This window comes from Electrophorus electricus, chromosome 24, assembly GCF_013358815.1.
Source record: "Electrophorus electricus isolate fEleEle1 chromosome 24, fEleEle1.pri, whole genome shotgun sequence".
NCBI lineage: Eukaryota > Metazoa > Chordata > Actinopteri > Gymnotiformes > Gymnotidae > Electrophorus > Electrophorus electricus.
The window spans coordinates 7,831,358-7,855,146 of NC_049558.1; the positions used below are offsets into that span (position 1 = coordinate 7,831,358).

A 23,789-nucleotide genomic window follows, 5' to 3' on the forward strand; every position below is an offset into this window, starting at 1 on the left:
TTCATTCAAAAGCAATGATGTCTTATCCCAAAGATGTCTTAGTTGTGTGCCAAATTGACAAATACTAATTATTTGTGGTGTTGTGTGTGTGTGTGTGTGTGTGTGTGTGTGTGTGTGTGTTTTGTAAGTAGTGCTTCTTTCTTCTTCCAGTTTCCATATAATTGGCCAGTCTAATTCCATTGGTGTTATCTGGGTTCTGTTATCTGTTTTCTCTCAGTCTAAAAACTGCTTAGAATTGCAGAGCCAGGCACTAGCTGGGATTCAGCATTCCCCTGTGCCCTTTGCTGTCCTGACATTGGGGCTTGTACTACCCAGTCAGGCTTCTTCAAGGCCAGGTGGCAGAGTCCAGTGTCTCAGTCAACAATGCTGAAAGGTCTTTTCAAAAATCTGTTGGGTGTAAAATGTGAAATACAAGAACATCAAATAAATATGAGGAAATGTTTTTAGCTAATGCCACTGGTGCAGTGCTTGACACTACATCAGATGTTTCTATCATAGTTTTGCATAAATATCTATAATATTTATAGCACAGTAATGTTAATAGAGGGGTAAGCAGTAAAACCGCTACCAAATTGTTGCTAGAGGTGGGCAGTCCTGCAAAAAACATGCTGGCAGAAACCATGTTCTCCTTCATTTGATTTGTTATCGGTATATAAACTCTGCTTGGCATCAGTAGCGCCCAGCACAAGGAAACATTACATGACAGAGATGACCAGAACATGTAAAATCCAAACTGTACACACTTTTCTCTAATGTTATTTTAAATCAGCACTGTTAAACCAAGTCCTAAAATGGGAATTTAGGAAACCCATTCCTGCAACCCAATATTCCTGCATTTGGTAAATATCTGCATTGGGGAAATATCTGCATTGGGGAAATATTTATAGCACAGTAATTTTAATAGAGGTTTATGAGCAGTAAAACTGCTTGCAAGAAACAAATTTTTTGAGCTGATTGAGTTGCTATAGGTAGGCATTCCCCCCCAAAAATCACTTGTAAAAATCAAACTGAATGTAAAATCATGTATGTAAAATCCAAACTGTACACACTTCTCTCTACAGGTATTCTAAAACCAGGACTGTGAAACCCATTCCTGCAACCCAATACTACCGCAATTACATAAATAGACCATAATTTTCCTTCAAGGACTGTCCCACTAAACCAGTAGTACTGGCCTGGAGATTATGAATGTTAGATCTGTGTGTGTGTGTGTGTGTGTGTGTGTCTACCTGTAGCTGAATAAGAGAAGACTGAAGATTGTGTGTGTGTGTGTGTGTGTGTGTGTGTGTGTGTGTGGTGTGCTTTTGTAACATCAGCTGGGGTAAGAAGATGGACTAGATCACCAGAATGTATTATGAGATAGGAGAGTATCGCACAACCAGAAATAGCCAATTCCTTCCCCTTCCAATTCCAGTTCATCTCTCTCTCTCTCTCTCTCTCTCTCTCTTCAGTCTCTCTCTCATTCTCAGTCTCGCCTTTTCTCACTCTCTCTCTTCATCTCTTTCACCCTCTCCCTGCCTGTCCTTATGTCTCTTCCTCCACTGTACCTCTACCCCATTTCCATCTGGTTGTATAAATTCTGTCTGTATGGCTTCTGGCAGGATAAACTAATTGATTAAATGCCATCCAAATTTTCCAAATCAAGCCCACTGGCTTTTAAGAGCACTGCTGTCTCTTAATACAATAAACCGTTGGAAAGCAGGCTCAGTGAACCATCACCCTTTTAATGTGTGTGGTCTCTGATGCACCTAATAGGCTATGCAAAGATGATACAGGCCCTAACAATTCTCCACCTGTTTCCTAATTGTCTAGGAGGCAATCTGGGACCATATTGTGGGCTGTGATGTGGTTAGTTGCAGGATATTGTAAGATAGGCCAGCTCTGTTTCTTCCTGAAGTCCCATTACTCTTGGATTACTCTTGGTTGCTGCCATCATGTTAATCTCATAATTAAATTTTAATTTAATGATGGAATACAAGTACTGTGTAGGGAAGACAATGATATTGTAAAGCTTGTTGTCATAAAATGTGATGAAAGTGTCAGACATTCGAATTAGCCTTCTCCTCATGCATGACATAAGTTCCTTAACTCTCTGTTTTTCACTAAATCAGTTCAGTAATTGTAGAACTCTCGTGAAAAATGTGATCTTTTTTGACAAAACATTTGCTCATTTAGGACTGGATAGATTTATATATATATATATATATTGTCTACATATAAGTGTGCGTATAAAGTATAACATCTCTAATTTTTCCTATAATCTTGCTCTTACAGGTCAAGATTTTTTTGTCAGTGAGCATCTGTTCATTTACAACCTACTGGATGCTGGAAGTCTCACTCGCCTCTGGCAGCTGAAGATGAGGTTACTATGGAAACAGTTTTTGCTGCTATCAATCATGGAGTATCTTACAGGTAAAAATGAATTGGTAAATTTCCCCTGTGCTACATTTGCGCAGGATTCCCAACTAGCTTACCACATGAGAGAGGTGTGACGATACTCAGGAAGCTAAAGAGGATGGAAATCTGTTGAAGGACACCAAAAGCACCGGTGCCGCTAATTAAGATGTTGCAATAGGAAAGCCCCACACGGCTTTTAAAGAGGGCTGTAAAATTCATAGGGACTCGTCTGCCTTTACCTTACTGGGCTGGGGATTTGGGCTACACTGCAAAAGGGCATGGGCCTGTCCCCAGCTCCGTGTTTTTCCTACCCAAAGCAGGCCTAATGAAGCGGGTGGTGTCTCCAACATAGAACACTTTCTGTTTGCTCAGTTAAAGCAGGACCTGGGTTTCCTTTGCCTTAGCCTCTTCTATTCAAACACACCACAGCATGAGAGCTCATATGTTGGAATAAATAAACCCATTTGATAGTAAACTCTTCCGTCCGACAGTCGGGAACTGGAAATACACTAGACTAACAAGACTAAGAGTTATTATCATCTTGGTTGTAGAAGATGCAATTAAGCTGTGCAGTCATTTTGAAATTAAATAGTATGGTTTGGCAGAGGGGTTGGGCCTTCTCTTAGGGAATAGAAGCAGCATGTCGGTTTTTAATAGCATTACTCCCTCAAGATGTACGACCAGAAATATTCTTCTGAAACTTTATCATATGAAACAATACTTTCCCTCAGATTTCCTTCAGAACGTCTTCATCATAATACTTCTAATCTCCTGTTAAGATTGTCCATTTATATAGTTTCTGCTATTTCACTGCAGATGTGAGAATCGATTTTTGTACTGTTAAAAATACAGTTTTCCAAGTAAATATAATTTCACAACTATGTTCAAATGTATTTCTCATAATCTTTTCAAATTACATTTTCCTTGTAAAAAAGAGAAACAATGGCATTATGCCATAATTGCTCCTCTATCCTGAGTATCTTGTATATTCCCCAGTACCATCTAGTGGCAACCCATGCACTACCTCTTTTCTCTCTCAACAATCTGTACGTGTAATTACATTCCTTTAATAAAAAAAAAAGCACTGTAGAGCTCTAAGCATCTGTGCCCTACGTAATATGAGACTTACAGACAAGGGCTGTACAACATGTTATTTGATAATCATCATCACGGTATTAGCCTATGATCGCAGAAGACTACAGTATACAGCCAGTATATAAGCGTTTTAGAAAATCACAAGAAATTTCAGTGTGTTGAGTATCTGGCGCAGCATCAGACCTACGAATGTGTTCTTACCGTTTCGATGAATCACGACATTCACATGAGACAATGATTGATTTTTTTTCTCTCAACATAATGCAGGCCATCAATTTACCCATGTCACAATAAAAGTTAATATGTGTTTAATACACCGTAGGCGACGTCACAGTTGTAATACGTACTAATATAAATAGCACGCGTTTTTTTTCTCTATCTTGAAGTCCTAATGTCGACACTGTATTAAATGTTTTTTATAGGCTGGCCATATAAGTAGCAGTTAAATCTGAGGTTATATTATTTGCTCTCCTTAGAATGTTTGGATTATAAAGCATTCCATGGGCCCAAGTGGCGCATGGAGCCCAGTGATTTGATGGTGCCTGTGGGTTTACCTGAAGAAGAGGCCACGCTCACCTGTGATGCTAAGGGCCTCCCTGCTCCTCAGTACAGGTATGCTACTCGCCTCCCACACACCCTGCACACCGTTCTGTGCTGCTTCAGGTTTCTGTGCCAAAGATGTGCCCTGTTTTGGAGCAACTTTCTCAGCTAATAATGATTAATATTGCACCATAACTCACTGAAGACTGAAGTGGTTCCGTGTGTGTGGAAAACACTACCGCAGGGTAGCTTCATTAGCACAGAACTTACTTGATAAGACTTTTATACACTCTAATTGTGTGTACGAAAAAGTCTAATATGTGTGTATATTGTGAAAATTTGAAGCTTAGGGGCAAGTTTCCCAAAAAGCACGGCAGCACTATTTTAAAGTTATTGTGAGCGCCATCTTAAAGTTATTTTGTTCAAATATTGATCATTTTCCATGTCAGTATTTATCGTTTTCCATGTCAGTAGAGCCAAGATGTCTAGTCATAAAGTTGAAGTCGTCTTTACTAAAACTGTATTTTATTTTTGATGTCAGACTGAAATTATGTTCCTGTCAGAAATTATGCTTAATATTAACATTTTCATTGAATTGATATTGATATGAAATTAATACCCTCACATTTGTGAATATCGATAGATGCTTTTGCCCAGACCAGGTGCAGGTACGGACGTAACGGAGAACGTTAAATTCAGCAGTCGGCCAGACTTTTGGCAAACGTTTTCCAGTCCTCTATTATTAAGTTGCAGGATTCATCACTCCATTGGGAAGCCCAGCCTGAGAGATACCTGGATCCAGTGTCTTGAGGTTCCATCTCACACGATCACAAATTGTACTGCTCACCTCAACTTGTTGCCCCCGGGCAGCTGGACTTAATGAACGCATTAAAACCACAACATCAATCAAGCACGGAACCCATCAGCTCTCTGCATCATTCTGTTTGCACTATGCCAGGTCCAGTGTGCAATATGTGCATCTTTTATTCGACTGGTGCCTTTGAAAGCTAATTGGAAGCGAGCTAATCCAGAGCCGTGGCCTTTCGGACTGCACCTCCTCGTCTCTGTTGTCTCTGTTAAACATCAGCCAGTGGATGTACACACAACGAGCAGTTGGTTCGCAGTGGTGGTGCTGCACTCAGTGTCTTGGGAGACGACGATTGGGGAGACCAGTCTTAAGGAAATGAATTTTTAATCACTTGCCTTGGTGTTATTCCCCTCCTTCTGCATGAACAGCCCCCACCCCCCACCCTCAACAGTCCCTCCACAGCCAAACCCGCTCTTCCACCACAGCTCCACCAACCTCCACCTCCTAAAGAAAAGCGGTGGATGTTTAGCTTGGCTGTATGGTCCGCACCTTTCTCCCTTTCTTCCTCTGTGTGTCTCTTCCCCTCTGTCTCCTGTTTTCAATAGGCCACACGCATTCCCGATGATGCAGCCTCAACCCAGGAGCCATTCTTGATGTGCAAACGGGTCCGAGCCGGCTCTGCTCCTGGCCTCCTTAGCTTCCCTCTCTCTTCCCCACCGGCACCATAGCGCCAGCATGGAATAAATCACCGGAATAAATCAAATGAAGGCAGATGTGGTTCCACATTACTCACTTGTGGGTGCCAGGACAATAAAACACTCGCTTCTGTGGCCTTCTGCGCGCACCTTGTCCAGCAAATAAATAAATAAATGAATTAATACATTTTCACAAAAAAACTCCAAAGCATAAATATTTGGCAAACTCTGTCAAATCTCCAGGCAAGATGCATCGAGCAAGTTTATCTGCAGAGTCTTCAGTAAGCTTCCCGTGATTGGTGACAGAAAAGTCAGTGATCACACTCATGAGGAACTCGCATTTATCAAAGTTATGAAACAGTTCACCATTGACTACCCTGTTGGGGCTTGCCGGATGAAGCAGCCTTCTTCCTAGGTGTTAGCTGATAATGCAACCACATACTCAAGACTGAACAACAAATTATTTCTGCAAAATTGCACGGCAAGGTGTCAGGAGATCAGGAAAAGAAAAACTTGCTTTCTTTTCTAAAGTAGATCGCTCTGTACTGCATCTATCAGCTTCTTGAGTGTGTGTGTGTGTGTGTGTGTGTGTGTGTGTGTGTGTGTGTGTGTGTGTGTGTGTGTGTGTGAGTCACTCACGGAAGCCATGCTTCGCCGGCCATCTGAGAGTGACTGGCCCTGGCTGGCCACATGTGTGTGTTTGAGAAGGATTTCTTCGTTGGCTGGACCACGCAGGATCACACCTGCCACGGCTTCCTCTCCAGGGCCGTCTACAGGTGTGAGGACGTCTGTGCTCCAGGAAATGAGAGGGGGTGGAAGAGAGATGAGCCGATGAGCCCCGAGCTCTGGAGCCCCAGAGGCACCAGTCCCATCACCCAAACCTTTCCCCCACCTTCCATTCAAAATTGATACGAGCAGCAGGGTTGAGTGGAGTTCAGCAGCACTGGCACGGTAGACCCAGCATTTTCCAGAACAGCCCCAAGGCAGACGTAACCTCACTTAACACCTCCCACCCCACACCCGCTCTCTCTCTGCCTCGCTCACACTCTCCCTCGCTCGCCGCACAGACGTAGCACCTACGTGCGGCTGCGTGTCAAGTGCCCTTCATCAGGCCGGGCTCTCTCCATTTCTATTTTTAACCGGCCCGCAGAACTGAAACCAGCCCATTGATGTCGAGCCGCTACCATTTGCATCTCGCATGGGGGTGGGGGGGTAGGGAGGTGGCTCGTGTTCGAAGCGGCTGGTGATTTGGCCAGAATACGAATGTGATTGCCTGTGGCACAGGGATGTTAAGACCACTTTTGTTCTGGGCCCTTAACCCTGGTGTGCACCGTGCTCGCACTCTGTACATCTGCTTGTATAGATAACGACATTGAAAAGAAGCAGGTATTTTTAGTCCTGGCCTGTGAAATACGTGGGCAAAGACCAGACAAATGCACAGTGCCCTGTGCCACCAGGACCAGTGCTTGAATTCCTAGAGTTCGATGTCATATGGTTTACCTGGCCCAGCTACGGACACATTTACTGAGAGAAAGAGAGTGATGATTTCGAGACAAGTACGTGAATTCCAGGCAGTGGGTGGCAACAACCAACCTATATCCTGTGTCAAGGGCTGAGAATTCCCGATAGCGGACGCACAAAGCACCTCACACATCGACCTGGCAAACACTCCAGGAGGTGTCTGCAGTACTGGTGTCATGGGGATTTGTGTGCCGTGAAATCCTCCAGGCATCGCTAGATCCTTCTCCTTCACGTTCCCATTTGCTTCGTCCTCCCTCTGCGCTATTTTTCGTGCCTGCGAATTAGCGTGCGCGTCCTGGCCCCTCCTCTCCCGCCTCCAGCTCCTGTGCAGACAAGCAGCCCTAATCATGGGTATCCAATGACAGCCCGTCAAAGCAGATGACTGGCAAGCTCCAAGGTCCTTTAGAGAGGGCTCCTGCAGGACTGGCCGGGCTTCTAAATGGCCCTCGAGCTGGCGTGACCTCTGGCGTGGGCTGCAGTCCAGAGACCTGGCGACTAGGGCAGCTGAAGCATGTGGAAGCAGGATTGATGACCCCCTCTAATAGTAATTAAGGGCCAATAAAGAGAACAAACTGAAAAGGACTGCAGAATATCACTGGGAAAAGGCCTGGACCACAGAGGCCTGGATCAGTAGAGTTTATTTGACCCTTTAGAATTTTGTAAACTGCCATGCTTAGAGTTCCCATATGCTACAGTTGGGAACTCAATGTTTACCTTCTGGGAGTGTTAGTTCAGTTATCTGTCTCAGCGTCCTTCTGTAGTGACCTGTTTGGCATCTGTGTGCCTGCATTGTCATTTCTAAACTCTCCTCCAGCCAGGTCTGGTCATCACATCTGGACTCACGTCTCCGGCTGCCCGCTGAGCTCTGTCTGCTGTGTGATTGGTCATGTGATTCTGCAGGTGGTCACTGAACGGCACGCTAATTGATCTCCGGCCCGACCGACGCCGGCGGCTGTCTGGAGGAAACCTGGTCATTAGGAGTCTGGACCGGGCGCAGGACGCTGGAATTTACCAGTGCACCGCGTTCGGCCCTCTGGGAGCCATTGTCAGCAGAAGAGCCAGCCTCCAGTTCGCATGTGAGTCGCACACCTTGTTCGGCTAGCATGCTAGCTCAGCGTTACCCACCCAGGTAGGGCTGACTGGTGTTAGGACCGGTAACACTAAACACTGCTGTGTTGTAAACAGTAGAGAGAAAAGAATTTTAAGATATCTTGAACATTATGGCTTTAAAAAAATGAAAAGCACACACACAAAAATTGCTGTATATTTGAAGTATAAAGAGAATTATCAGTGTCACAATGCAAATTCATTTCTATGCTTGATTTACTTTATTTATTAAAAGCTAATCATATACAGTTAAGGGGAAAAATGCAGAAATATAGAAAAGGCTCAAACAATCCAGCATGAGGCAGGGCTGTATGGTAATAGAAAACTAAGTTGAATAATTTAGTCTCTAGGCTCCTTTTCTAAATGAAGGAAATAGCTATTTAAGTTAATCATGTATTACTTCTGCTGTTGATTTTTTTAAAATAATCTATCCACAAATACCCTGTGTAATTTTGAACAGCAGATTCTCTCTCTTCTGTGACTTGCTCAATGGTCTGCTAATCCTGCTTAAAGCCTGTTGTGATTTCTAGCGTCCGCTGTCTGACAGAACGTAACGCTAACAGCTTGATTGGCTTGACTAGAAAGCGGACACATTTTCCCCATCATGAAAACACTGTCCTTGTAATTGTTAAACATCCCCCCTCAAGTGAGGGCCTTGATGGAATCATGATTTACTGAAATGCCTGTCGAGAATGACCTCAGAACAAATAATTATTGTCATTGCACTTTAATTTTAGAAAATTACTGATCACCATTTTATTGCACAGGCTTATTATGTGCAATTTAATTTGTGAATGGAGTAACATTTTCTTACAGAGCGGGGGACGAGAAAGCATTTCACATTCAACTTTCAGTTAGGGAATTTCAACAGCTCCTGTCTTTATGATTTTTGGTTATTTGCTTTAGATTTTCCTAATACTCAGTTTGTTAAACGTTCCCCCACCATGACAGACTTGAATTTCAGAACCCAGGCGAGGAGTGCTGTGTCAGTTCGCGAGGGCCAGGGAGTAGTTTTACTATGTGGTACTCCTACAGCTGCAGGAGGTAAGGCCATGTTCCTTCATTAAAACATAATTAAAGCTTTTTCTGCAAATGGCATATTTATAACACTTTATCTTAAGAATTAAGATAAGCCCTTATCTTAAAAAATGTATAAAACATTATTAATAACCCATACACAATGTCCTCTTAAGTCCATTATAGATGTTTATGAATACGTATGCCACCACACACACCCAGGCACCAACCTGTACTGTGTGCAACCGTCTATACTGGCTGAAGCTCTACATAAGCATTCTTAAATGTGTTTTACAGACTGGCCATACAGCTATGAGTTATGTTAAGCTCTTACAAGTATGAACCTTAAACTGACATTTTCCAGCCCTGGTCCAAGAAATTCCGATCACTTGTTTTTCCTTCCTCCCAGCACACATAACACAATACAGGAGGCTGAAACTGGTGCATTAGAGTAGAAGAACCCAGACTGACAGTATGATGCAATGCAATTGTCCGGCAGAGACAACGCAGTTGTTCAGTTGTTTGCTGTTTCCCGTTTAGACCTGTCATTCGCCTGGGTGTTCAATGAGTACCCGTACTTCGTCCAGCAAGACAGCAGACGTTTCGTCTCCCAGGAGACTGGCAACCTTTACATCGCGAAGGTGGAGCCCTCAGACGTGGGGAACTACACCTGCGTGGTGGTGAACCGCATCACGAAAGGCAAAGCCCTCAGCTCGCCCACACCTCTGGTATTGAGGACAGACGGTGAGCAGGTTCCCACGTCATCCAAGTCCAGGGACTCAGCTGCCACAGCTTGCCGATTAACTGCCGAGAACTGATAACTATATGAATCACCTCGGGGAGGTTCGGACAGTCCTGACCACAACGTCGCATTGCACGGATTTTCACTTGTGAGCTTCATCTAGAGAAATCACACATATCAGCTAAACAGCTCTGTATCCGTAGCCCACTGTTAAAGGGTTTTTCAGTTGTCTTGGGTATTGTTTTATGGCTTTATTTACTTACATCATTTATCAATCTCACCTCTATTTTATTTTAATTACCCTTTCATCTTATTCTACGGCTTGTCAGGAATTATTAGTCATTATTAGTTTTGCTGCTAATACATTCACTTCACAATAACAATAGCATAGTGTAAGCCTGCTGTACACGTGCTTTCATTTTCAACCACAAGCCAGAGCCATTTTTGTGGCGCTCAGGCCTTTTGGTGTCTTGGTAGATTGCCCTGTTTGCTTGGTAGAAAATGTATTTTCTGTTCTTCTCTTGCTTTCACATAAAACAAATGTTGCCATTGTCTAAACGAAATATTCTCCAGCAGTCCAAAAACAGCAGCCAGCTCCACGCCTCACCACACTGTGTCGGTCCCCAGATCAGTGCGAATTATTTGCGGCCTTTCTTACATGTCATTCTCCTGAGCACAGGTTGAAAATAACACTTCTCTCCCGCCAAAGCGTTTGCTTGCAGTGGCCATGATGCTCACATGCCGTCGTTCTTATTGTTATGTGTGTGTTTCGAGTACCATATGAATTATGGATGTAGAGCAAACTCTGTTCGCTTTTGTGCATCATAGGAGCGATGGGCGAATACGAACCCAAAATAGAAGTTCATTTTCCTGACACGGTGCCGGCTGCCAAGGGATCCGTTGTGACACTGGAGTGCTTCGCTTTGGGCAAGTAAGTGGAGTTCCACGCCATTTCCAGTCATGGGCGGGGGAAGCCGACTTTCACGGGAATCCCAACTTTGCAGCTCTGGGCTGCACACGTTTTGTTTTCCTCTCAACGGGTTTTACATCAGGCTTGTCAAAGTCTGCCATGGGGTTCACTTTATAACAGCGCCCTTTTCTCGTGTTCCTCCTGCAAAGTTCCGAAAGGGAATGATAATGTTGTCAAATGGAAAGAAAAAATCTAAACTCAGAAAAGTTTAACTTTTGTATTAAGAGTAAGCAATTAAATGTTATCTGTGTAATACTGAAAATAAGCAGAATTCCAGCGCACCATTAAAAGCAACTTGTTTTAAAAGCTTTAAAGCAATTTTGCTGATAACTTAATCCCATTAGTGGATGAGCAACGCGGTTTTTTCACTTTCCTCGTGCAAGGTCCTGAATTGAAATGAGGACGATGTAGCCTGATAAACTCTAATGAGGGTTATCTGCCCAATCCTAAAAGCAAACAGAATTCCAGTTGTAATTGGTTATACATATTTACTGACATATTGGTTTGTTTATTTCCCCAGAGCAACATTACTATTTTAACCTCCCGAGAGCTGGACTGTGGTGTTCTGTGCATTTGAAACGTTTCCTTGCTATTTGTAACTAGTAGCTCCTGCCGTTGTTGCATGAGGCTGCAGCGTTTCGTGGAGTTAACGTTTTTAATGTTTTCTCCACATTAACTATGTTACTGTTAACATGTAAAGTTAACACTGCCTCCTTTGGAGGTTAGGCCACATTACCCTACTCTCCTCCGTTGCAGCCCAGTTCCTGAGATTACATGGAGGAGGGCGAATGGAGTTCCATTCCCCAGCAAGGTCAAGATGAAAAACTCAAATGTGGTGCTAGAGATCCCCAGTTTCCAACAGGAGGACGCAGGGGGCTACGAGTGTGTAGCGGAGAATAAAATGGGCAAGAACACAGTTAGAGGAAGACTCTCCTTCCATGGTACGTTTCTGCTGGGGGTTTTTTGGGTTGTTGTTTTTTTTTTTTACTTTTCTTTCCAATAAAGCATTAATTGGTTTGCTGGGATATTCCCCAGACACATTTGGATTTGCTGGCAGTGCTAGTCTCATGCTTGTTTGAGGTTTGGACCCTAAAGAAAGATAACCATGTACTGTCACTATATCATTCCTAATTCACACCATCGTATTAGAGTGAGGAACACTGCCAGTTTGGGCCATTTCACGGGAGTTTTTCAGTCAATTATTTTATTTTCAGTGCTTTCCTACTCTGTCTTGACTCCCGTAAGGTTTCCATGGCTACGTGGCTTGGAACAAAAACAAAAATGGGCCTCATATAATTGGTGTTGGCAGCAGAGTGCTGTGTGCATTAACAAGTGTCTGGTGTTAAATGCTGATGGAAACACCATTTAGTTTGTTCAGGAATTCAGAAAGGTGACAAACAGGAGCAGTTGTTTTGTGGAGAATCAAATTAATTACATCTGAAATGATTATCGTCAAGATGCAAAAACCTCAGCTTTTAGTTGTTGTGTACAAAGAAAGTTTTTTCGAGGACAGGGGTTCTAAATGCAGCCTTTTGATAAATATATATAGTTCAAATGCTTTTGTCTCCTGTGGCATGTTCCTTAACGTTTTGCACAGAATTAGGAACCATATAAACGGATGAGTTATAACAATCATATTTAAAGCATACAAGCTGTAATAGGAGCTGTGAGCAGTTATAACACAAAGTGATTGTTACATCGTTATGGGTTCAAGTTTTACAAATAAAATTAAAGTGTTTCCATGTGGAAAACTTCCATTTTCTAATATCCAAGCCTTTTCACTACATTATTTTTATCCTTCAATAAAGCCCTTGGCTCCGGGTTATGATAATATGATGTAAACTGTCATGCGTTTGAGTACTTTTTCACAGATATGACATGTCTGGCTGTCAGGTTCTTCAAAGGTATGACATCTCTGCCTGTCAAAACAACAAAACATGTTTTGTCTACAGGACAAACCGCAAAAGTTTCTACTCAAGCTGTATAGGTCAATAAACATCTAATTTTAGCTTAATAGATTCTTCCTTCACAGGCATAGCATGAATGACTATATATATATAGCTGTCATTGGTATTAGCTTTGTGTTAGGGCTGCATCATAGGCAAACACAGAAGTCTCCCACTGCTTTTCGCAGTTCTAAATAAGTTAAATTCTGTTTTAAAAAACACCACCAGGTAAAAATCACACTGCAGCATGCTGGATAGTTTTACTGCAAAAAGCACTGAGCTTCCACCACATTAGACCACACAGTACAACCCAATATGTGTTTTGTTTACTTGTTTCTTCTTTGCTGTTAAATACTCTCTCACAACGCAACGTGCAGCAGTCGGTTTAGAATATGATTTGGGTACACTTGGCAGGACTTCTCTATTCAAGAAAAGAAACATGGCTTTTTAAATGTCTGGCTTCCTGGATTCATTTTGATATTTGTATTGGGCTAAATGGCATTGTTTAATTCAAATTTGTTTTCAATCCAGGGTGAGGATCCAGGAAATAATACCAAAAGTTATATTTTGCTCATCCTCCCTGACTGATCTTGTGGAAAACCTTGAAGCAACGGTGACAGTATGTCCCCTCTGATGATTAACACTTTATTCCCTCTTTCCTTTTCAGTTCTTAATATTGATATAACCTTTAATGTGAGGCGTTTTTATTCTTAGCTTTAAACATTCATCTAGTGTCTCTGACATGTCAGTTTAATCACTGTCAGTTATTTAGCTTGATTGCCGTCCAAATTCTGCATTAATGTATCCCATTTGCAGGAGATGGAGTGCGTGTTCCAGACCTGCTGCCAAAATCTATTCCAAATGGCGCCCGTTCCACAATGTTCAATAGAGCCAAGGCTTGGAACTCCTATAGTTATGATTTGATTCTTTGTGATTAGCTATAACAGAGCACATGGAGATGGCATTGTTTGCATGTTGGCCTAGAGATCTGTGTAACTCACCCCAGTCTTACAGTTGCATTCGGCTACGGGCAGGCTACAGCTCTTTTATGGCTTATCTGTTTTCACAAGAATTATTGGAGAGGTTAACGGAATACATGCCAAAGCAGCCGTGCGTCAGCAAGGCCTTGGCCAACGAAAAGAGCCTCTGACCAGCCCTGGTCAGCACCACACACCAGCTCTCTGTCACACCAGGTCAAAAGCAAGGAAAGCTCTGGGCTTGAGGTCAACAGAAAACGAAGGAAAATAGGATAGCTTATATTTTTTTGCTGAGGTATAGCTGTGTAGGAAAATACTGAGGTTGGTACTGACTTGCTTATTAAATATGATCAGACAGGGTTCATGAAGGGCAGATGGATTGTATTCTGTGCATGTCAGCCACAGATGCTTTTCATTTGAAATTGTTCAGTTTTTCAGTTCTTTGTTGTGGAATGCATGTGCAAGCCAAGTTGCTCAACAGTTCACAGGTCACGAGTTGTGTCAGCAATAAGTGTAATCTTCACCCAGTGGACCTGACCTTACATAGGTACTTAATTATTTTTTATTTCAGTTTCTTGTGAGCAAAACACCTTTGGAGTACAACAGGCTTTCTGCATGAATGGCACCTAAATAACCAAAACATTTTTTAAGGAAACAATTTATTAGGCCATTTCTTCATTGTACAAGCAGTTTAAAACAGTAAAGGTCACTGGCAGAAAAGGTGAACCCACACAAATCCTTTATTGCCGATAGCCTTTGCCTAAAGCTTTCAGTAGCTGCTGAACAATCCGTACTATAGTTGCTGCGCAGAAGTTAAGATGTATTGTGAGCAGTCCTCCTATGCAGAATTAGTTCAGTTTACGTGCTTACGTGCTTGTACTTACAAATATGTTTCGCTGGATAGGCAATCGAACTTGGAACTTTGAATTCCTTTGCCCCTTAAGTTGCAAGCCGTCCATGCCCCGAGGCACCGGAGCGAGCCCCACACTAATACAGTCCCTCCACCTTGCTTCACAGCTGAAATTAGGTTTTGGCATTGCAGGGCAATGTTTTGCTTTGTCTAAATATAACCCTTAGGACATTTACCAAAAAGTTCGGGTCTTTGTAGGATGCCCACTCCTAGAAGAACAGCAATACCACCAAACCTCTTTCATTTGTAACAGTGCCTAACTGTAGACGCATGGTAGTCTTTAGAAACAACACGATATTTTATGTGCTTCCAGCAGCTTCGTGTCTGTGGTCCTCTGAAAGATCTTTTGATTGGTCAGCATTGCACTTGACCAGAATTGCGTTGTGAATAGCAGGTAACCACTTTACACTCACACTTTTTTAACAGGCCATTATCAGAGAGGTTCCACACTTTTTCTATCAATGACCTTAATTGCTTGAACCATTTGTTCAATAAAGACATGGCAATGAAAATGTTGTTTGTTAAACACCTCTTTATCTATTATTGAGGCTTTTAATCTGAAGATTAGATCGTATTCTAGGAGCAAGCCATGCAGAAATCCAGGTAACTCTAAACACTTTTTCAAAAAGCTTTTTATTGCCCTGTAAATCAGTAACTCTCTTCAAGGTTTTAGGCTATTCTTATTATACCAAGATGTGATTTTTAACCATTTTTTTTTCTTTGTGATTGTGTGCACCACATACAATGCCACTGCTGCACTTAGTCTGGCCTTCTACATCTGCACTCTCTTTGAGACGTGCAGTACAAGGGCCCTCCTTGACCTTCCATTGTTTATCTTGATCTTAGGAGCACTGGCACATGTAACTCACATGTCTTCGGGCACGAAACCAACAATGGCGATTATGTGGCAGCGCTTGCTGTAGCTTTCTATACTGTCTGAAGCTTCTTGTGAAAGCTCTGTACAGTTTGTCCTGTGCAAGTAACAGATATAATTGTTGACATATTTTGTGTATTTCTAATACCCTCGAAAATATTACAACTGCATGTGAACGCTTATGCAAGTACACCCAAGTGCTTTTGCCAAAGTCCTCGTAAAGAGGCTATAAGCAGTTCAATTAGCTTCATAGGTCTATCAGTGGCCGATCAATCAGTTAAGTGCTTAGTTGCCACAAAAACATGCACACACAATGATGTTCTGAGATTCCAGCTAAAGACCTTTTTGTTTAGCCGACCCAGTATTGATTATGGAAAATCATCCCGTATTCCTGCTAGAACCTCACACAGCTCAGCTTAGCAGTGCTTTCAAGATATGTGATATCACAGATACCCCAAGGCCTGACACTGATATGGCAGAAGGCCTCTGGAAACAAGGCTGAATTTAGTCTACCAATTTTTTTGCATTTGCCTGCTGGTATCTTGCACCACCTTCACTGGTGCAAAGAACCTTTCACTTTGTGTACAACACATTTCAGAACTGTCGCCTGGCTAATGAGCTAGGAAGCTCCAAAACGAGCACGGAGCCTGCCGAAGCACAAAGCCTGTGGCTGCAGACGCAAGATGGGATGTTTGGGGGGGCGTATAGGGCGTGGAGGAGGAGTGGGGTTGTGAGGGATTGGGGGGTGGGCCGAGCTTGTGGCCCGGGCAATTTTCAGATATGTCATTGCACCTGACATGTCCATTTGGGTCCCCAGCCAAACCCCAGTGGGTGCAGACCATGCGGGATAGTGCCTTGTCGATCGAGGAGAGGCTGTTTTGGGAGTGCAAAGCCAATGGAAAGCCAAAGCCTTCATACAGCTGGCTGAAGAACGGAGAGCAGCTCGTCGCAGAGGTAAAGCAACAGTCAAACCACGGGCATGGCAACGAGTCTCACCAAAAATTGGTTGCCTGAAAGATGGGAAAGAATGTTCTTGTTACATAGCAACAGTCACATGGTCAGTGCCCGCTGACCATTCATACTGATCTTAGACTAATATATTGGATAGTCAAGTATGCTTTGGGGGGAAAAACAAGGGAGAAAAAAAAGGTGTGTCCATGACATAAAGAGCGATATTTTTATTGTGTCCAGTATCACATGATGTACTACATGCCAAGTGCAGTTTGGGTACTAATCTGCCAAGTGTTTTGAGCTTACAAGAAATTCAGCGTTAATGAGCAGAGAACAATTACCACTTCTAAAGCATTGTATTCATAAAGCATGGAGTTTCCATAGTTACCCTGACGTGATTCCTGTAATATGTTTTTGTTTGTTTGTTTGTTTGTTTGTTTGTTTGTTTTGGTATACAGCACGCCTTGACGGCATTTTCTTTCTGTTTCTTTCCTGTCTCTGCCCGTGTGTATCTTCTGCAGGGCAGGATGCAGATAGAGAACGGCGCCCTGACCATAGCCCCTGTCAACCTATCAGATGCGGGCATGTACCAGTGCGTGGCTGAGAACAAGCACGGTATCATTTACTTCAGCGCTGAGCTGGTGGTGCTGGGTGAGCCGTCTCTCTGTCCTGCTCCCCCTCTTCTCCACCTCCCTCGTACTTCGCTGAGTGTGCGTTACCATCGCTTTCCTGTGACACCGTGGGGTAACACTACTGATACGCGGGTAACACTACTGATACGCGGGTAACACTACTGATACGCGGGTAACACTACTGATACGCCCCAGTGAAAAGCCGTGGGATGTTTTTACGTTTGATGCACGCTGCTAATAATGTGTAACTATAATATTTGTACCTATAACTGTAATGCCCACGATGAAAGGCAATTTAAGAGCTTCTTCATCCATTCAGCTACCTTTGCTATGTCTGCCACTATAGATATAGAGTATATAGTTACTTGTTTTCCCTTCCCGGTCACGCTTGTTCTTTGATCCTAACCACAACAGAAAGAACAGGCGAGCAAGGCTCGAAAAGTCCTCTTGTGTTTTCAGAATTTTCCTATCAGCATATTGATTTTGCCACATTAAGAACAGGGGTAGCGGAAAGCTGAGAGTCAGGCATGTTAATTCAGTATTGATCGTCTGGGGAGGAGGAGAGAAAGATGGTGGACGTGTGTTTGTGCAGCAGCCGAGCTCAGGGATAGACGTCCGCTGAAGGGAAGAGGGGAAAAAAAAAATCCCAGTGCAAACAGTGTCACAGTGCACCCTGGTCCGTCTGTCGTCAGCGCAGCGAGAAGCAGAAATCAGGGGGGGGCGAGGAACAGAGACCAGGGCAGGAGAGGGGTCTCCAAGGCACTCCGGTGTCACAACCGATGCAGCGGCCCCCCTAATGACGCATACAGTGGGGTTGCTAACCCCCCCCCCCCCCCCCATCCTCACCCCCTTGGGCTGATTGGTTTATGGTAACCAACAGGAAGCTGCTGCAGGCAGATCTTCGCACAGTGTCTCCTTGACCCGCAGAAAGCGGCGTTCACATCCACTGCGAGGCAGCGTGCTGTCACTTAGTCCTGGCAAACGCCCCTTGCCCAGCAGCTGCGTGATTGGCCACCGCGCCATCCCCCCCGTCGCCATGGTTTAGTGCTCCCCCTCCCAGCATCAGCCGTCGCTGCTCAATCCCTCTGCCGTGCCTGACTCCACGTCCCCCCTCCCCCTCCGACAGCCTCGCCGCCGGACTTTTCCAGGAGCTCTCTGCGGCCAATGCTCAAAGCCAAGGCTGGCAGCGCCGTAAGTATGGTGTGCAGGCCCCTGGCTTATCCTGCCGCCGTCAGCTCTTGGAGGAAAGGCAACGAACCACTACAAAGCACAGAGAGGTAAGGATGTTACCTCACACCATCTCCCTCGCTATCTCTTTCTCTCCTTTTTGCCGTGTTCTCATTTCCCGCTTTTGGTTGCAGCTCTCTCTTTCTTGCTTTCTATTCCACTCATCTCCCACTAACCAACCCCCCCCCCCCAACACACACACACACACACACACACACACAAAAACACACACACTCCCTCTTTTCTAGACTCGCCATGCCTGTGAGCTCGCTGCATCTTAACACCTAACAGCTATCAAAAGCGTCAGAGCAGGAGTGGTCCTGACAGCCTGCTGACCACAGCCCTCCTGATTTATGAAGGAACCCATTACGGCGGCCTGGTAGGGGTTGCATGGCGTTCGCCAACAATTCTGTGAGGTATGAAAGGATTCGTGGTAGGAGGCAAGCACAACAGAGCCCAACCTCAATTGTCTGGACCGTGGGTGTTTTTTGTCCACTTTTTCTAAAATAAAGTTGGACTGTATAGTTTGGGGATTATTCTGTGTAAATTGCAGGTGGCACAGAGGGATTTGCATTATGGCACACTGTGTTTGTTTGGAGAGCACTTAGCGAGACATCCCCTGTCCAATTTAACTGGAGGGGGAAAAAATCAGTATAATAACATTCCAGCATATGGTTTATAGCATTATGAATCTCATTTAGCAAAGCTGCTCGTGTGAATGTGGTAGATGTTCCCATTTATTAACAAATCAGTCTTTCTGAAATCACTCTTTCAGAGTGAAACACTTGCATCGTATCGCGAAGGTGATAAAACGGTTTACCTCGGTACATTCGGCACTTAAGCTTAGCCGTTCACGAAGCCCCTGGAGAATTAGGTGGACACCGAGGCTGGAGGTGCAGCGCTCCATTACTAGACCATCGGGCCGTGCGCTTTTCAGGCGATGTTTACTGTGAGTCATAAACACCTACAGCACCGTAGGCTTGGAGAGCCTGCAGCCAGCCGCGAAAAGCGCGCTGCCGAGAGACAAGATTTATGACCAGTTCCACCGAAACACACTTATGCAACAACACCCCCTCCTCCACCCCATATCTTTTTTTTTCTTCTGCCAGCCCAAAACGCTGCGATGAAACCTCTCGGCAATCAAAGCTGCGATCTGTTACCTGAGCCAGCAGCTTGAGTTTGGCTGATGCCCGGTTCACTCTTCCAGGATAAGCCTTCTCCCTGACGGGACGCTGAGGCTCATAAACGTGACCAAAGCGGACGGGGGGAGCTACACTTGCCTGGCCAGGAATAGGTTCGGGACGGCGAGCACCACTGGAAGACTGCTGGTCACGGGTGAGTGAACGGCAGCGCAGCGCGAAGCTCCAAGGGCGAAGGACGAAGGGCGCTCGGTCAGACCCCGGGACACGCCGCTTCTTTGGGGGGGGGGGCTTGCCGTGCCACGCCAGCGCCACACGGCGCTTTAAAGCAACACCCCGCCTCGCTTGCCAAGTTCATTTTGTCTGCCCCGGTCGCCAGTGAGAGGGCGGCACGACTCCCTTTGCTTGCGTACGTGTCGTGGTAATTACTCATTTTCACGCTTCGCTTAAGGCTTTGCAATTACCTGGGAATATAGTTAAGGGTTATTTCTGTGTGCTGTTTCAGGACGGCGCAACCACGATCCAGCGCGGTTCGTGTACAGTTTCGATTAAAAATAAATTGCAGTTGTGTACGGAGTTCGTTTTCCCCAACTCTACTGAAATGAGTAGTGAGTGTTGCAATAAATGTCGGCCTCGAATGAAAATGCAGTGTATACGCGTTTGCATTTCACAGTCACGTGCCAGTAAGGGAGTGGAACGATAATAACGTTAAATAATGACGAATATTTGTAAAATCAATTTGGTGCGGCCCGGGATGGAGTAAACACCCGTCCCCGTGAAACCGTGACTGAGCTGAAGGGGTGCGTGCTTCGCCGTACAAAACACAATGACGAGTCGGAAATCTCCATTTGAATGGCACCTTTGAAGCGGACTTTAAGGTGTGCTCGTGTGTGTGTGATGTTTGGGACAGATCCCACGCGGATCACGCAGGGCCCGGTGGACATGGAGATCATAGTGGGTGAGAGCATCGTGCTGCCCTGCCAGATCGCCTGTGACCCCGCTCTGGATGCGTCCTTCTCCTGGGCCTTCAACGGGCAGCTGCTCACCAAACTGGAACCGCACTACGAACACGTCGGTGGGGTAAGATGCACGGAGCCTCTCTCTCTCTCTCTCTCTCTCTCTCTCTCTCTCTCTCTCTCTCTCTCTCTCTCTCTCTCTCTCTCTCTCTCTCTCTCTCTCTCTCTCTCTCTCTCTCTCTCTCTCTCTCTCTCTCTCTCTCTCTCTCTCTCTCTCTCTCTCTCTCTCTCTCTCATATATGAAAACTTTGGCCGTTTTTGGTGCAGACAGGTTTCTCCCAGAAAAGCAGCCTCCTATTGGCATGTAAACATAATCTCATCCTTTCACTAGATGTGTAGTGTTGACCCAGAGGACTGGCCATGGGTTTCCAGTGACCTCTGTTTTGAGTTCCTGGTTCGTGCTTGTGTTGCCTGGGCTGGTGCGCACGAACCCTTGATGCACTTTTGTTTTGTACTCTTTCCGTCAAACAATAATTAGCTCACTGAGCACACCTTGAGCAGATACACCCCCCCCCCCCAACAGGGAGCCCACAGGCATTTGATAGCTGCTGGCCTCCAAAGCAGGAACAGAGCTTGTGCAAATGTGAAAGGCTTGCTTCTCCTTTATGTGATGGCACTCCTAGGAAAAGATGAATTAGTGGCAAGAAAAGGACTGAAAGGTGGATGTAGGCCGTCAGCTGTTGGATGTGCACAATTACTCTGACTCGTCTTAAAAATGCATTAATTTGTGTCATGTTCCCGGGCCCTTGAAAGAATACTTCAGTTTTAAATCATATTTACATAATGATGAAATACAGAAATTAGACAGGGCTTGAATTATGTGCATTGTGATGCTTTATGAAAGAAAATGCGGATATAAATCATAACAGACTAGGAATGATAAATATGGTATTTTTTGCTCAATTGCATAATTACATTTGCTGATCAAACAGAGCTAAATGGGATAAATCATTCAACCTCTAGGCAGATACTTTCTCTGTGTCTCTCTCTCTCTCACTCACACACACACACACACACACATTGCCAAATTTAACCTTAGCTGTGACTTTTATCCATAATGAGATTCCATTTTTCATAAATTCTATAGTGTCACCCGTCTACTGGGATTATCATTCTGAAGTTCCCAGTTTAGATGAGTCATTTCTTTAATGAAACCCAATCTGCACGCTAGCATACTTCTGCCTGAAACTGTGCAATTAACCCTTTGTTTGCTTGGCCCTTGGCCCACAAAGTTTTAATCACGATATCTCTATTAAAGTTAGATTTGTTGAAGTTGTATCGTGTGTGAGACAATGGTATAATTAAAGTTATAATGACCGTTGGACTCCATTTAACATTAGAGAATGCATTCAAAACATGATTATTTTGCATTTGTGAATGACATGCAGCTATGAAATAATAATCCTATAGAACATATTTTACCTGATAAGCAGCAGTAACACCTGGTTATATTTGTAGACCACATGGTATTGAGCCTTTACTGAGCTTTACTGACTCTGTGAGTACAATGAAGCATTATCTCAACACTTGCCGCAGCCGCGGTTCCAGCTGCGACAGCAGTACATAATGTAAACTGTCACATTTGTCAATGGTAATTTCATTTCTCCAATCACAAGTGATCTGCCAGCTCTTGTGTACACGAGAACTATTCCAATTACAGGGCATTTCAAAGTTACCTCCACTCCATATGCTCCATGTTCTTCGCCATTATTAGATTAAGAAAAGCGTTTAATTGCAGTGTGTGGATTTGGCATTCATCGCATGCAATGTTGCGTATCACAGGGTGTCTGCAATCAGAATCCAATCAAAGCACCTTTTTAAATGGGATTACGTCCTAATTAGAGCCCATTAGACGCTGGGTTCACTAACTGGATCGTAAGCAGCGGTGAAGGAGCTGGAGGTGTAGGTATAAAGTGTTTCTTCAGAATGGACATTTCAAATGCTGTAGTGATGTCCACTAGATACAAAGCCCAGGTAGTTTTCCACCTGAGAATGTTTTTCTGTGGTTGCTTTTACTGTTGTAGAAGGTTGCACGTTTCCTGCAAAACCTTCTATATGTTGAAGTAGTGTCTAATGTGTTTAATGTAAGCGTGTGAAAATACCAGTGTGTTTGGAACCTGGTGCGATTCGGGAGGTGCAAAGTGTGCGTGTGTGTGCGCGCATGTGTGTGTACATAATTGTGTGTGTGTGTGTGCCTGTGCACGTGTGCGTGTGTGTGTGTGTGTCTGTGTGCGCGCAGAATGCAGCTGGAGACTTAATGATTCGAAACATCCAGCTGAGGCATGCTGGGAAATATGTGTGTGTTGTCGACACCGATGTGGAGAGTTTGTCTGCCGCCGCCATTTTGATTGTAAAAGGTAAAAAAAAACCTTGTTTATTTACTAACATGATTTGTTAATGAAATTATTACTTATTAAAGGCATTATGTGTAACAGAACAGTTCACCTCTTATTATCAGTATTAGATGTGTAGAACATATACTTTTATTTGAATACATTTAGAATACATAATCTATGCAACATATACTGCAACATATAATTTATGCCTGGGGTGTAAGACTATAGAATGTTCTCAAAGCAATATTGCTCGTTATGGATTCAATTAATCAGTTTTTTATGCAAAGGAAAATCAATTAGTTCCATTGTTAGAACAGCTTAACTCCCTATTATGTAAGAATACAAAACACAAAATGTAAATCTAGAAAAACAAGTCTGTGTTAGAAGAATCTCTTTCTGGACCTCCCTTCAGGGTGCTGGGAGTTTTAAGTAGTGTTTAGTAGACAGTTCATCTATTAAGCGATGAAAACAGTATTTTTATATAAATATAGGTAAAGGATTTTTCTAGTACTTAAGTAAAAGGTGCCCATTTTGTAAAAATGGTCTTGCACATCATTATGGGAATCCACTGTTTATTTTACACAGCAGAGAAGAGGAGATCATTAGAGATATTTAGAAAAACAACTGACCATGTTTACCCCTGATAGATCAGGTTCGTTGCCTTCTGAAAGAAATATAATGTGATAAAGAATTGATCTATTATTTTATTTTCTGTTAGTATAAGTTAATTAGAGGAACATATCAAAGCTGTTTATCAGAGACCACTAATGAGTTTTAGAGGATCAATAGCTTTCAATTAAGATTAGCCTGGCATGCTAAACATTGCTGACTGTACTTTAAAAAGCCTTATAGTGACACAGCAGGCTTACTAGGCTGAAAAGGTACGAAG

At 43.8% G+C, this 23,789-nt stretch overlaps 1 protein-coding gene across 1 annotated transcript in view; it reads left to right on the forward strand.

Annotated features, from left to right (window-relative positions):
• cntn3a.2 (contactin 3a, tandem duplicate 2) overlaps nucleotides 1–23,789 on the forward strand; it is a 42,849-nt gene that overhangs the window by 3,623 nt on the left and 15,437 nt on the right. Inside the window, exons 2-14 of the mRNA XM_027017940.2 lie at nucleotides 2,275–2,412; nucleotides 3,969–4,104; nucleotides 7,957–8,132; nucleotides 9,115–9,207; nucleotides 9,721–9,924; nucleotides 10,751–10,853; nucleotides 11,649–11,833; nucleotides 16,417–16,553; nucleotides 17,072–17,201; nucleotides 18,309–18,459; nucleotides 19,617–19,744; nucleotides 20,459–20,628; nucleotides 22,804–22,921. Of these exons, the coding sequence (XP_026873741.2) occupies nucleotides 2,358–2,412; nucleotides 3,969–4,104; nucleotides 7,957–8,132; nucleotides 9,115–9,207; nucleotides 9,721–9,924; nucleotides 10,751–10,853; nucleotides 11,649–11,833; nucleotides 16,417–16,553; nucleotides 17,072–17,201; nucleotides 18,309–18,459; nucleotides 19,617–19,744; nucleotides 20,459–20,628; nucleotides 22,804–22,921 (1,786 nt within the window). The 5' untranslated portion in view covers nucleotides 2,275–2,357. The remainder of the gene's footprint in view (nucleotides 1–2,274; nucleotides 2,413–3,968; nucleotides 4,105–7,956; nucleotides 8,133–9,114; nucleotides 9,208–9,720; nucleotides 9,925–10,750; nucleotides 10,854–11,648; nucleotides 11,834–16,416; nucleotides 16,554–17,071; nucleotides 17,202–18,308; nucleotides 18,460–19,616; nucleotides 19,745–20,458; nucleotides 20,629–22,803; nucleotides 22,922–23,789) is intronic.